Genomic DNA, 15,046 nt, shown 5'->3' on the forward strand with positions numbered 1-15,046 from the left:
ATGATAGTCAGAGACCTCTCCCCAACCCGAAGGCACAGGGATGCGACCCTCTCATCCACTGGGGTAAACCCCAACACGAGACGGCTGAGCTGGGGGGCAACAAGCAAACCCACCCCAGCCCGCCGCCTCTCCCCGTGGGCCACTCCAGAGTAGAAGAGAGACCAGCCCCTCTCGAGGAGATGGGTTCCAGAGTCCACGCTGTGTGTGGAGGCGAGCCCGACTATTTCTAGTCAATATCTCTCGACCTCCCGCATCAGCTCAAGCTCCTTGCCCCCCAGTGAGGTGACATTCCACATCCCTAGAGCCAGCCTAAGCATCCGGGGATCGGGCCGCCGAGGTCTCCACCTTCGTCCGCCGCCCAATCCTCTTTGCACCGGACCCTCACGGGGACCCATTCTTGCATAAATGTTGTAGGAGCAGTCTTCAACCATAGTCTGCAACCATAGGTGCTGGATTTAATACACCTGTGGTCATAGAAGTAACTGTAAAACCTGAATTTAGTGATTTAGCGAGGTGAGCGAATACTTTTGGCAGAATAGTGCATATGTACAGAATATGAAACTGCTAAATGTTACATTGAAATTTGGGGGTATTGTAAATTTTTTGGACAAACAGTTGCTTGTGTCAACATCTATAATGAAATTCCTGTTTATTATTAATTCTAGCCAGAAACAACCGGCACAGGCTGGTTATTAAAAGCTGCTGATTCCAATTAATTTTTTATTTGCTCTAGTTTACCCAGAATAATGATTTATGTAAATGCTGTTGTGTGGGCTTTAACCAAATTTACATAATGAACCACATTTGTATACATACACGATACTGACATGATTTCTGAATTACCTGAATGGTATCTTAGTATTACAAAAAAAAAGTTCATTAGCATAATTTAAATTCAGGAAATGTGTGAAAGAACAATTTATGAAACAAAAACTCCTCTGGATCACTGAAAGAAACTGCTGGAAAAATACATTTTCTTATCTTCTTAAGCTGTTATTCAACCAAATTAGGAGATAACAATGTTTAATATTTAGCTGCTATCGCAACACGTTGACATGACTGCATTGTGCTTACAATTCAAAAATAACTTAATTTTTTTCAAAGACTCCATCTTTTTAAGAAAACAAATACAAGGATAAGTTGTTGAATATCATTATTGCAAATCTTTACATTGCAGGAATAATGTATTTGGCACTAACTGGCACTAGATTTGACACGTTAAAAGAAATGTGACTTTTCAAAAGCTTTAGGTACATGCAGGGATATATCAATATAATCACACACCTATGCATGAGTCAGTGCTCTTCGTTGGAGGAGGAGTACCAAGGGCAAACATACCCTCGATTTGAGCACTGCGGGTTCCAGAATCACTTGATCCTCCATCTTTTCCTCCAATAACGACACAGATCTCAGCAGGGTTGGCATCTCCGACTTTCCCATTGCTCTTCTCTGAGGTCCCAGGCTCTTTCTTTACAGCAACCGACGGTGGAGTACTACTTGTGGCTGTCAAGGCATCTGTGGCTGCATTTCCATTCCCACTTTCAGCTTTCTCCTTCCCAGGATTAGGTGCCTCCTGTGCGCTCATGACTCCACCTCCTGAGCCTGTGCTTCTGTATAAGGAATAAAAACAATTATCTGTGAGAAAATACATTCCAGTAACTTCCACAGTAGTGTATGGAAATGGATTTTTATGTAAAACATCTAAATACAAGTCACCAAAAATAAGCATCAACTTGCTTTTAACAAATGCTTGACAAAAGACCCATTTTTGCATTGTTTCAGGCCTTTACAATCAGTCCACTCTAAGGATGGTGGGTCTGATATGAGAAAACAGGACTCAGGTTAACAAAAGATCTAATTAGTGCTGGAAAGGGACCTAAAATTAACCAATCAGAGACAAGGAAGGGGAACTAGTTATGTTGATGTCAAGTAATATAAACTTGTTCAATAAAAAGTTGTGTCCTTTAAAACGTTTTATGTGAATTTCTCACAGATAATATTTAACAAGAAAGAAAAATCCCATCAACAGAAATAGTTCCTGTAAAAAATAATATTTTGTCTTTTGTTTTTTTTTAAAACCAAAAAGCATTGATTTTGTTTGTTTTTCCCAATTTAAGTTTGGCTTCCATTCAGACACAATAGCTCTCCTTATTACAGCCATCTCTGACAAAATTTGCTGAAAACACTGAATTACCCTGATTTTTCACCAGTGTTTGTTAATTGAAAAGTACAAGGTTGTTCAAATGAAACTTTTATAAATGGTTACAACAGTTGTTAATATCTTCACACTGTTTTATTATAAATGAACATGTGCACAATTACAAAAGATGAACTACTCCTTGGCATTTTTTAAATCCTACTTAGGTTATCAGCCTTACCTTTCTCAAATTAAATGTTTGACTAACTTTGGTAACAAAATTTTTATTTATGTTACCAAGTTATTTTTAAAAAATTGTAAACTCAACCATGCATAATTCTTTGCAACAATCTGGGCGATCTTAAAACTGTAGGAAATCCTAGCATTACAGACCAAAAGTTTGGACACACCTTCTCATTCAGAGAGTCTTTTTATTTTTATTTTCATGACTATGAATATTGTAGCTTCACACTGAAGGCATCAAAACTATGAATTAACACATGTGGAAATATATACTGAACAAAAAAGTGTGAAACAACTGAAAATATGTCTTATATTCTAGGTTCTTCAAAGTAGCCACCTTTTGCTTTGATTACTGCTCCACACACTCTTGGCATTCTGTTGATGAGCTTCAAGAGGTAGTCACCTGAAATGGTTTTCCAACAGTCTTGAAGGAGTTCCCAGAGATGCTTAGCACTTGTTGACCCTTTAGCCTTCACTCTGCGGTCCAGCTCACCCCAAACCATCTCGATTGGGTTCAGGTCCGGTGACTGTGGAGGCCAGGTCATCTGGCGCAGCACCCCATCACTCTCCTTCTTGGTCGAATAGCCCTTAGACAGCCTGGAGGTGTGTTTGGGGTCATTGTCCTGTTGAAAAATAAATGATGGTCCAACTAAACGCAAACCGGATGGAATAGCATGCCGCTGCAAGATGCTGTGGTAGCCATGCTGGTTCAGTAAGCATTCAATTTTGAATAGGTCCCTAACAGTGTCACCAGCAAAGCACCCCCACACCATCACACCTCCTCCTCCATGCTTCACGGTGGGAACCAGGCATGTAGAGTCCATCCGTTCACCTCTTCTGCGCCGCACAAAGACACGGTGGTTGGAACCAAAGATCTCAAACTTGGACTCATCAGACCAAAGCACAGATTTCCACTGGTCTAATCTCCATTCCTTGTGTTCTTTAGCCCAAACAAGTCTCTTCTGCTTGTTGCCTGTCCTCAGCAGTGGTTTCCTAGCAGCTATTTTACCATGAAGGCCTGATTCACACAGTCTCCTCTTAACAGTTGTTCTAGAGATGTGTCTGCTGCTAGAACTTTGTGTGGCATTAACCTGTTCTCTAATCTGAGCTGCTGTTAACCTGCGATTTCTGAGGCTGGTGACTCGGATGAACTTATCGTCCACAGCAGAGGTGACTCTTGGTCTTCCTTTCCTGGGGCGGTCCTCGTGTGAGCCAGTTTCTATGTAGCGCTTGATGGTTTTTGCGACTGCACTTAGGGACACTTTCAAAGTTTTCCCAATTGTTCGGACTGGCTGACCTTCATTTCTTAAAGTAATGATGGCCACTCATTTTTCTTTACTTAGTCCTACTGAATAGACTGTTAGAATTTGTATTATGGCAAGAAAAAAGCAGCTATCAGCTGTGTACTGTATCCACCTCTTGCACAACATAACTGATGGTCCCAATCCCATTTATAAGGCTTGAAATCCCACTTATTAATCCTGACAGGGCACACCTGTGAAGTGAAAACCATTTCAGGTGACTACCTCTTGAAGCTCATCAACAGAATGCCAAGAGTGTGCGGAGCAGTAATCAAAGCAAAAGGTGGCTACTTTGAAGAACCTAGAATATAAGACATATTTTCAGTTGTTTCACAGTTTTTTGTTCAGTATATAATTCCACATGTGTTAATTCATAGTTTTGATGCCTTCAGTGTGGAGCTACAATATTCATAGTCATGAAAATAAAGAAAACTCTTTGAATGAGAAGGTGTATCCAAACCTTTGGATGTACTATATATATATATATATATATATAGACACACACACACAAGATAGCAAGAACAATATTTACTGTGGGAGTGCTGAAGTCATCTTTATTGGCTTAAATCCCACAGTCTTGTGGTTCCCAAATCACTGCAATTTGAGAAATATCTAAATTACACAGCTCACCACGTGGCTATAAAAGGCCTTGTTAAAAGAATGAGCTCAAATTCAACCAAGCAAAACAGAAGTATGCCAAAATTAATGATGTTATGGAAGGAGGGGAAATCTGTCTTCTAATAATAGTGCACCAATTCGGCAAAAAGCCTCTTCAAACTCCCTTCAAACGCACCTTTCTCTTGATATGACACATGTCCTAAAATGGGTAATACAAAAACCAAACGTTGCTGGTTTGCAGCTCAAATAAAGGATCTGCACGTTCAGTATTAAAAAAAGGAGGTGGCAACACTAAACTGAGTGTGTAGCACTTAACGTTTCTCAGGACTGTAACTTTGTCAGATTCCTACCCAAACTACCCAACCTTTGGTAATTAAACAAGCTTGGGATTATTTTCAAGTTCAAGATGAATTTTATGTGTAACTGTTAATCGCCTCATGTATAGTCCCTTGCAAAATGATACAGGGATTTACTTTTGTGTCACATGAAATCTAAAAAGTGTGGCTTGTATATCTTTTACCTCCCCCTGAGTTATTACTTTGTAGAAAAGCTATCTGTTGCAATTATAGCTGCAAATCTTTGAAGGTACAGTGCCTTGCGAAAGTATTCGGCCTCCTTGAACTGGTCAACCTCTTGCCACATTTCAGGCTTCAAACATAAAGATATAAAATTCAACTTTTTTGTGAAGAATCAACAAGTGGGACACAATCGTGAAGTGGAATGAAATTTATTGGATGTGTCAAACTTTTTTGACAAATAAAAAACTGAAAAGTTAATACTTTGTACCACCACCCTTTGCTGCAATTACAGCTGCAAGTCGCTTGGGGTATGTCTCTACCAGTTTTGCACATCGAGACTGAAATTCTTGCCCATTCTTCCTTGCAAAACAGCTCGAGCTCAGTGAGGTTGGATGGAGAGCGTTCGTGAACAGCAGTCTTCAGCTCTTTCCACAGATTCTCGATTGGATTCAGGTCTGGACTTTGACTTGACCATTCTAACTTCTGGATACGTCTATTTGTGAACCATTCCACTGTAGATTTGGCTTTAAGTTTTGGATCATTGTCTTGTTGGAAGATAAATCTCCGTCCCAGTCTCAGGTGTCTTGCAGACTCCCAACAGGTTTTCTTCCAGAATGGTCCTGTATTTGGCCCCATCCGTCTTCCCATCTATTTTGACCATCTTCCCTGTCCCTGCTGACAAAAAGCAGGCCCAAACCGTGATGCTGCCACCACCATGTTTGACGGTGGGGATGGTGTGTTCAGGTTAATGAGCTGTGTTGCTTTTACGCCAAACATATCGTTTTGCATTGTGGCCAAACAGTTCGATTTTGGTTTCATCTGACCAGAGCACCTTCTTCCACATGTTTGGTGTGTCTCCCAGGTAGCTTGTGGTAAACTTTAAACGAGACTTTTTATGGATATCTTTGAGAAACGGCTTTCTTCTTGCCACTCTTCCATAAAGGCCAGATTTGTGCAGTGTACAACTGATTGTTGTCCTATGGATAGACTCTCCCACCTCAGCTGCAGATCTCTGCAGTTCATCCAGAGTGATCATGGGCCTCTTGGCTGCATCTCTGATCAGTCTTCTCCTTGTTCGAGATGAAAGTTTAGAGGGACGGCCGGGTCTTGGTAGATTTGCAGTGGTCTAATACTCCTTCCATTTCAATATGATTGCTTGCACAGTGCTCCTTGGGATGTTTAAAGCTTGGGAAATCTTTTTGTATCCAAATCCGGCTTTAAACTTCTCCACAACAGTATCTCGGACCTGCCTGGTGTGTTCCTTGGTCTTCATGATGCTCTCTGCGCTTTGAACCGAACCCTGAGACTATCACAGAGCAGGTGCATTTATATGGAGACTTGATTACACACAGGTGGATTCTATTTATCATCATCAGTCATTTGGGACAACATTGGATCATTAAGAGATCCTCACTGAACTTCTGGAGTGAGTTTGCTGCGCTGAAAGTAAAGGGGCCGAATAATATTGCACGCCCCACTTTTCAGTTTTTTATTTGTTAAAGTTTGACACATCCAATAAATTTCATTCCACTTCATGATTGTGTCCCACTTGTTGTTGATTCTTCACAAAGAATTAGAATTTTATATCTTTATGTTTGAAGCCTGAAATGTGGCAAGAGGTTGAAAAGTTCAAGGGGGCCGAGTACTTTCGCAAGGCACTGTATGTTGCTGCCATATTGAAACGTTTGCCTATTCTTGACGAAACACACTATATTGGGTCACACCACCAAATCAGTGAACTCCAGTGTTACAATCACTTCCATGGCTGCAGGTGTATAAAGTTTGGTGTGGAGAAACTTGACTGGCCTGCACGGAGTCCTGAACTCAACCTTCTTTAACACCTTTAGGATGAATTAGTGCGCATGCTGCAATTCTAATTTTCTCATCTAATTATCAACACACTCCTAAACCTGGTGGAAGATGTTTACAGAATAATTTAAAGTTGCCATTGGTGGCAACGGTTGGTCCATCAATAAATTCAACCTCATAGGTTAAGAATAAGATGTCATCAAAGTTCATGTATATCTAAAAGTAAACAGACAAATACTTTTGGCAAAATAGTGTAGCTCAGGCTCAGTCAGATTGCAAGGAAAGCATCTTTAAACATCAATTTAAAAATATTAGCACCACTGGACTTTCACTAGGCTATTCCAACAAATGCTTGTTCTAAATCATACCATCGTAGACTTGGCAGTTTAACACCGGCCCCAGTTTCAAGTCACTTGCTATGTGTTTTTGTTCCAGTAGTTCCCTGTATTTTGCCCCATCCATCTCACTGGAATAAAATCCCCACAGCATTATGCTGTCACAAATACGTCTCAGGCCGTGTTCAGGGTTCTAGTTCACAGACAGCATATTGCATGCTTGCCAAAATATTAGACGCATCTGACCAAAGCACCTGCCTTTAAATTTTATTGCCAACATGAGATATGGCAAACTCCAGAGACCTGTCATGGCTTTTTTTCAATAATTTAACAATCTTGCCACTCTTCCACAAGGGCCCATCCTGTGGAGTAAACAACTAAGAGATTCTCCCACCTGAGTTCTGAAACATTGCAGCCCCTCTAGTTATCATGGGCCTCTTGGCTGATTCTTTGTTCAATGCTCTCCTTGCCTGTTTAGATCTTGATAGGATTTCAGTCTTGTGTTTTCAGTTTTGCCATACACTCCATGAGCCCAAAGATTGTTCTCTCTATCAAACCTTTAAGCCTCCGAATTATCTACTAATTAGGTAAGTTCTGAAGCCAATTGGTTACACTGGATTGTAATTAGTTATAAGAGTGAAGGGACCTGCAACATAGTTAAAAATAATGTAGCCTTTTTTATCCATGTTTTGGCTGTAATGTGACAAAGTGTGAAAAAGTTCAAGGCATATGAATACTTTTGCACAGAGTTGTAATTCATCAGTTTCCAATCTAGACAATTTAAAGCGGACATTGAGTCCGACAAGAAGTTTTATTTTATTTTTTTGCCAGTGAGATTAAGCTCTTTACACACTTTCTATAAATCAGTAAACTATCAATTTATTTCAGACATGAAGCCTTAACAGATTTAAACCAAGAGCATTAGATGTAAAAACAAATAAATAAATGTTGCTAACAAAGTGAATAAAAATTTAAAGAAAATATAGAGAAATAGGTGATGGTAAAGAATTTATCACAAATATATATTTTATACTTTAATAAAAACAAATTCTGAGAAAAAAAAATCCTTCTGTAATGTTGCGTCAGTAATCCAAATTTAGCCACAGGCCTAAATCAAAGAGGCTCAAAAACAATAGGTGGTGCTTAATTTTTTTTCCCCTACACTCGTGTTTCCACAGAAAGGCTTGGTCCATTTCTTCCTGTTCATCAACTATCACTAAATTGATTTTTTTTTTATATTTTACTTCTATAGTAAAGTAGTTCTAGGCAGGTACAAAATCTTGATGAAGATATGTAGAACTTAGTTGCACTTATATAGATTACTATGAGTATTGTGTACTGATCTAATCTTAAAAGGATAATAAAAATTTATAAGCTTCTTTTTCTGGTCACTTGGCCTAGTTCTTACAAGATTTCTGCCAAGAATCTCTAAGCAAAATATGAGGCTTCATGAAAGAAACATTTAAACATGACCTAAAAAGTTATATTATTAAAATTCTGCCATTCATTATTGGGAGACTGGTTTCTCATACTTTATTTCCATGTCTACATGTCACATTAGTATGAAAGAGTTACCAAGCTCAATCTCAATGTTTTATGTTCAAAATAGCTTGTACATAAAACATTGAGATGAAAAAAGAGACAAAGCCCCTTCTACACAAGCATAAGGAGTTTGCTCTGATATTCACAAGTTTCGAGAAAATCGTCATAACTCTTGGTCATCCAACAGTCAAACCATTCTGAACAGAAGCCAAAACAGCTTCACGTGAACGTAAATACTCACTGAATTAAAATGGATGGGATGAATGAGGCGTTCAAGTCCTCCAACCTGTAGCGTGTACATGTTCTAATGTCAAGCATGAAAGTTTTGTTTCTCTGTGCACAAAGCGTTAAACATATGAGGCCAAAAACCTGCATAGCTATCTGGCCCTGCTTTAATCCTGCAGAACATCGAACAATTACAGTGGAGGCAACAAGAACAATAAGCACAGCATTTCTATCAATATTTAGAGAAACACTCTAAATAGCTTTTTTAGCTAATTTTTCAACTGCGCTTTTGCATTAATACCCCTGACAAAGACATACCGGGGAAATTCAGTGATGTGAGAAGTTGTTTTGCTGAGACCAAAGCAATAACCATCACCTGTGATTATTTATTCAAAGGCTATTGTTTGTTTATTAAATATTTAACACGCTGGGTTTGTGTAGTGGAGCCACAGAAATTAAGATACCAGTGTGAATTCATGTTGCTAACTGTGTTTAACAGAGCAGTTTGTGGGGTGACTTTAATAGGAGCAGGAATGAATGAGGTCGTTAAGTTTCTCAACCAATGTTCCTTAGTTTAAAGAAACAAGTTGTGAACTGTATTTATTTTTCCATTCTTAATCGAATTAAATTTTTACAATTTACTTAAACTTTCTCAGGTTATCACTCACATTAAGGCTTGAATGTTGCTGAACTCCAGATTCTGGTATATTTTAATGTATTCTAGAGAATAATTGATGACGCTTGTGCCTCATGGTGAGGCGGCAAGGCTGTAATGGTTTGAAGTGTTTTTTTCTCCACCAAAAAGGGAAAAAAAAGTCATATAAGAGCTTTGAAAATGCCTAAATCAACAGAAGGTCACAAGTTAACTTGAAAGGGGAACAATGTTCATTGAGAAAAAAAGCCTAATTGGAGTCACTGCACTCAACTATTTTCATAACTCAAAATAGAAAAATTAGCATTTTTAACATGTTTACAGAAAAGAAAAACTTTAGAAGTTAGAAATTATGTAGAAACAAGACCCCTGGGTAGAAACATAAAAGAAAAACACCTGGACCTGAATTCACAAAGAATAATAAGACTAAAAGTAGCTCCTAGTGACGTCATTATAAGAAACATCTTAGAATTTCTCGACTTCTAAGATTTATCTTAGAATTTTCCTGTGGTAAGATAAAGGTTATTCGCAAAGCATCTTAGGCCTGAAGAGGGCTCCTAAAGTGAACAAATGTTAATAGTAGTTAGGAGGACTTTTAGTGAGCCTAAGAGTGTCTTAAGCAGGCAAGATGGTGGAAAGACAGAGAGAAAGGATATATATTTTGCAAATAACAAAGAACAGCGGATTAATAAAATGCTACCGGCTCGAAAGCGCAGGGATCCACCCCCTTAATAGTCGAGAAAATGAACACATAAACTTCTATGGTAATCAAACAATCATTTATATAGGGATAAGATAAACTTTCTAATCCCGTTAGCATTGGAGAGTTTACATTTTGAGAGTGAACAGAGCACTATGCCTCATGATTTTCAAAATATTCTCAATTTACCGTGTCTGTAACAGCATTGTTTAGAATGTCCCCAGATGTAATGGTTTGTCAACAAAAAATTATAAATCGTTATTTATGCATTACAAGCCTATAATGACTCATACTTAAAAATTCATTAAAAATCCGCATTTCATCATATAATTCCCAAAGTATTCTCAGATGACCATGACTGTAGAAAGAACAATATGAGTGTTTATTCAAGTCCCTGGATTTAGTGCTTTATCCACAAGAAAACAGTTCATCATAATTTCTTAAGTTCGCGTCCAATTTGAAAAATTCCTTAAAAATGACCATGACTGTAGAATGAACAATATAAGTGTTCACCTTTTCAACCAGAAATCATTAACCGTCATTTCCATAGCACTTAGCCAAATTCAAAAATTCATTAAAATATATAATAGATTATATATATCTATATATATATAGATATATATAAAAAATATATATTTATATGTATATATATATATATATATACAGTACAGACCAAACGTTTGGACACACCTTCTCATTCAAAGAGTTGTCTTTATTTTCATGACTATGAATATTGTAGCTTCACACTGAAGGCATCAAAACTATGAATTAACACATGTGGAATTATATACTGAACAAAAAAGTGTGAAACAACTGAAAATATGTTCTATATTCTAGGTTCTTCAAAGTAGCCACCTTTTGCTTTGATTACTGCTCCGCACACTCTTGGTATTCTGTTGATGAGCTTCAAGAGGTAGTCACCTGAAATGGTTTTCAGTTCACAAGTGTGCCTTGTCAGGTTTAATAAGTGGGATTTCAAGCCTTATAAATGGGGTTGGGACCATCAGTTATGTTGTGCAAGAGGTGGATACAGTACACAGCTGATAGCTGCTTTTTTCTTGCCATAATACAAATTCTAACAGTCTATTCAGTAGGACTAAGTAAAGAAAAATGAGTGGCCATCATTACTTTAAGAAATGAAGGTCAGTCAGTCCGAACAATTGGGAAAACTTTGAAAGTGTCCCCAAGTGCAGTCGCAAAAACCATCAAGCGCTACAAAGAAACTGGCTCACATGAGGACCGCCCCAGGAAAAGAAGACCAAGAGTCACCTCTGCTGCGGACGATAAGTGCATCCGAGTCACCAGCCTCAGAAATCGCAGGTTAACAGCAGCTCAGATTAGAGAACAGGTTAATGCCACACAAAGTTCTAGCAGCAGACACATCTCTAGAACAACTGTTAAGAGGAGACTGTGTGAATCAGGCCTTCATGGTAAAATAGCTGCTAGGAAACCACTGCTGAGGACAGGCAACAAGCAGAAGAGACTTGTTTGGATAAGGAACACAAGGAATGGACATTAGACCAGTGGAAATCTGTGCTTTGGTCTGATGAGTCCAAGTTTGAGATCTTTGGTTCCAACCACCGTGTCTTTGTGCGGTACAGAAGAGGTGAACGGATGGACTCTACATGCCTGGTTCCCACCGTGAAGCATGGAGGAGGAGGTTTGATGGTGTGGGGGTGCTTTGCTGGTGACACTGTTGGGGATTTATTCAAAATTGAAGGGATACTGAACCAGCATGGCTACCACAGCATCTTGCAGCGGCATGCTATTCCATCCCGTTTGCGTTTAGTTGGACCATCATTTATTTTTCGACAGGACAATGACCCCAAACACACCTCCAGGCTGTGTAAGGGCTATTTGACCAAGAAGGAGAGTGATGGGGTGCTGCGCCAGATGACCTGGCCTCCACAGTCACCGGACCTGAACCCAATCGAGATGGTTTGGGGTGAGCTGGACCGCAGAGTGAAGACAAAAGGGCCAACAAGTGCTAAGCATCTCTGGGAACTCCTTCAAGACTGTTGGAAAACCATTTCAGGTGACTACCTCTTGAAGCTCATCAACAGAATGCTAAGAGTGTGTGGAGCAGTAATCAAAGCAAAAGGTGGCTACTTTGAAGAACCTAGAATATAAGACATATTTTCAGTTGTTTCACACTTTTCTTTCAGTATATAATTCCACATTTGTTAATTCAGTTTTGATACTGGTGAGCTGCTATCTCCTCTCTAGCTTCTGATCGCAGCAGGTACCATCGCTGCTTACATTCCAGGCTGGTGGTAGAAGCAGAGGGAACGATGCATTGATCTGCTCCGGAATGTCTATTTGTTTGCACAGTGATCCCAGTAGGTCCTTTTCAGTTCGGTTTTCTCCACCTTTTTTCCTCCGTTTTTGTTTTGATCATTTTACCAAACTAAATTTACAAGGCAATGATAGTAAAATAACTACTTTTAATATTAATATTACATTTATATTAAATACATGCAGTATGATAATGACTAGCATGGCGAGTAAACATAATAATAAGCTAATCAAAATAATGATCAGCATGTAAATAAGCTAGGGTTCAAACATTTTGATGTTGTGTGACAATTTAATTTTGCTAAGTCATCATCATGATTTATACATTTCTGAAGCTAGTCTAAATTCTATCATCGATTAATTTCTCTCCATTAATTACTAGGAGGATTTTTGTTTAGTTTTTTTTTGTTTCTTTTAACAACCAATCACAGCTCTTAGAAAACAGTATCACATCTAGCAATGGGGTCAACCACACCTCTTCGCTAAGATAGGAATTTCTGTCGTCACCTCGCTTAGAGTTGCTCTCAGCAGCGAACAGAATCACTCTTAAGCTAGGAATCCTTGCCAATAATTTTTAGGCTAAGCTATGAGCTCTCTGAGGGGACTTTGAGAATCCCTGGAATCTAATGCAAACTGCAGAAATGTAGAAATATCTGTCTCAGTAAGTGGAAAATGTATTCCATCAAAGAAACTTTAAATATGGTTTCTAGGAGTCAACATTATTTATATTTTTGCGCTGGAAAATACTATATCAGCCATTTATTTCTAATATAGTGTAGGATTTCTATAGCTGGTACAAAAAAGGAAAAAATTAAAGACCATATGAACCTACAAAACACGTGCAAACAACGCAATGTGAATGTTGCGCAAATGATGTTGCAACTTCAATTTACAGCAATTTAATAAATTTGAACATGCATTCAGATGAGGCTTGATTATTTTTCTGTATTAATTTTTTTCTTTTTAGTGGTCTGTTTATATCAGCTGGAAGCAGAAAATCATCATAATTAACAGAAATAAAGGCTTGAAAATCTTAGCCTGTCTAATTAATCTATGTTTCACTTTGTGAATTGAGTTCCTGAAATAAATGACCTTTTCAATAATATTCAAATTTTTTGAATGTCACTGTATAATACAAAACAAAAATTTGCTTTTTTTTTATTTGTATTTTTATATACAGAAAAAATAGACTGAACTAAAGGTTGTTCACAGTTAACCTCAATTACAGAATATGTTTAATATTTTAGCCATTTTGAGCAGAATAAAATGTGTTCACAGATATTTCAGCAGTGACAAACAATGTTATTTTACATTAATAATGTGTTTTTACAAAGGAACAAGATGATGATTTAACAGCAAAACAAGAAAATCCAGTTAGACTTCCCCCTTCTTATGTGGTTTTAGCAATAGATTTTCATAAGAATACAAGGAAACAGTAACACAAAACAGAAAAGGTTCATTCAACACATTTTACTCTACAACAAATTTAAATCAAATTTGAAACAATATGTGGGAAGACCTCTCAAGTGCTTTGGGTCAGCTGCAAAATGAGCAGCACTTTAATAATTTACGGCATAGCGTCAAATTTTACGTGTCGGTGACATCTATCGTTGATACGTTAGTTCAACATTCTCCCATTCGGTCATGTGGAAAAGTGCTTTCTTAAGAGGGTGTTCCACTTTAAGCTCCTTTGGTTTTCATTGATGAATCCCTCATATTTAGCTGTTTTTTATTTATTTTGGATTAGCTGTAGAAAATTCCACAAAGTGTAACTAATATCAATCATAAATAATATAGAGTCCAGTGGATCTTTTGAGAAATTTCAGTAAATATCAGTGCTGACATGTTGAGCTATTTATGATCTAAACAACAGAAAATAAACAAACATTAAACAACCCCTTTGGATAAATAGCAGCTTCAGTGCCAAGATAATATAGACGTTCGCAAGCTTTGCTTTACGTACATCTTAGCCTATGCATACATAACATAGCCATGGTAATAGGTTTATACATCCTACATTACTATTTTGAGGTTACTTTTACAACAGATATTTAAAATAATGTTTTTTTAAAAGACAAAATATAATTTGATGAGAAAAACCAAGCACTGTTCAGACTGTAGTCAAATCAAACACAGTGAAAAGGGACTCTCGGCAGAACAAGGAGATTAAATATTGCTGAGGCATACATCACAACAAGGTTATGAAAACACCTCAATGCAAAACCTAGTTTCAACTAAAAGCAGTATGAGACTATAGTCAAACATTTTCTACTGGACACTAAGACAGCCAAGTTTAAATCAAGCGACTATATCCTTCAAAGGCAAAGGGGAATGAGGCCTTACATTAGTAATTACCATGATTGAATGATTTATTCAAAATAGCTGTATTATCAAGTGCTGGAAATGTAAAGAACACTAATAGTACAAGAAAGACAAGGACATTAATCTGAGTTTACAATTTCAACAAAAACAAACACTGATCATAAAAAGATTTGTAACTAGGACCATATAAATGCATTAACTGCTGCTATCTATGGAATAGGGCTACATTTTGGCTAAAAATATGGAACCGACATTATCAAAGATGCTGATTCATCCATTTGTCAAATCTTAGAATGGTTCTTGTTTGCAGCTCCTCCTGAATTTGAATTGGACAAAGAACCTGAATTGC

The 15,046-nt window shown here is 37.8% G+C and overlaps 1 protein-coding gene across 8 annotated transcripts in view; it reads right to left on the minus strand.

The window, feature by feature from the left end:
* znf618 (zinc finger protein 618) overlaps positions 1 to 15,046 on the minus strand; it is a 69,270-nt gene that overhangs the window by 42,892 nt on the left and 11,332 nt on the right. For 6 of the 8 annotated variants that reach the window (XM_047373136.1, XM_047373135.1, XM_047373134.1 and 3 more), the window contains one exon: positions 1,285 to 1,610. In XM_047373136.1, coding sequence (XP_047229092.1) covers positions 1,285 to 1,585 — 301 coding nt within the window. In that variant the 5' untranslated portion in view covers positions 1,586 to 1,610. The remainder of the gene's footprint in view (positions 1 to 1,284; positions 1,611 to 15,046) is intronic. The other 2 variants (XM_047373140.1, XM_047373139.1) reach the window with 1 other exon arrangement.

Source organism: Girardinichthys multiradiatus, chromosome 8, assembly GCF_021462225.1.
Source record: "Girardinichthys multiradiatus isolate DD_20200921_A chromosome 8, DD_fGirMul_XY1, whole genome shotgun sequence".
In the NCBI taxonomy this organism is placed as follows: Eukaryota; Metazoa; Chordata; class Actinopteri; order Cyprinodontiformes; family Goodeidae; genus Girardinichthys; species Girardinichthys multiradiatus.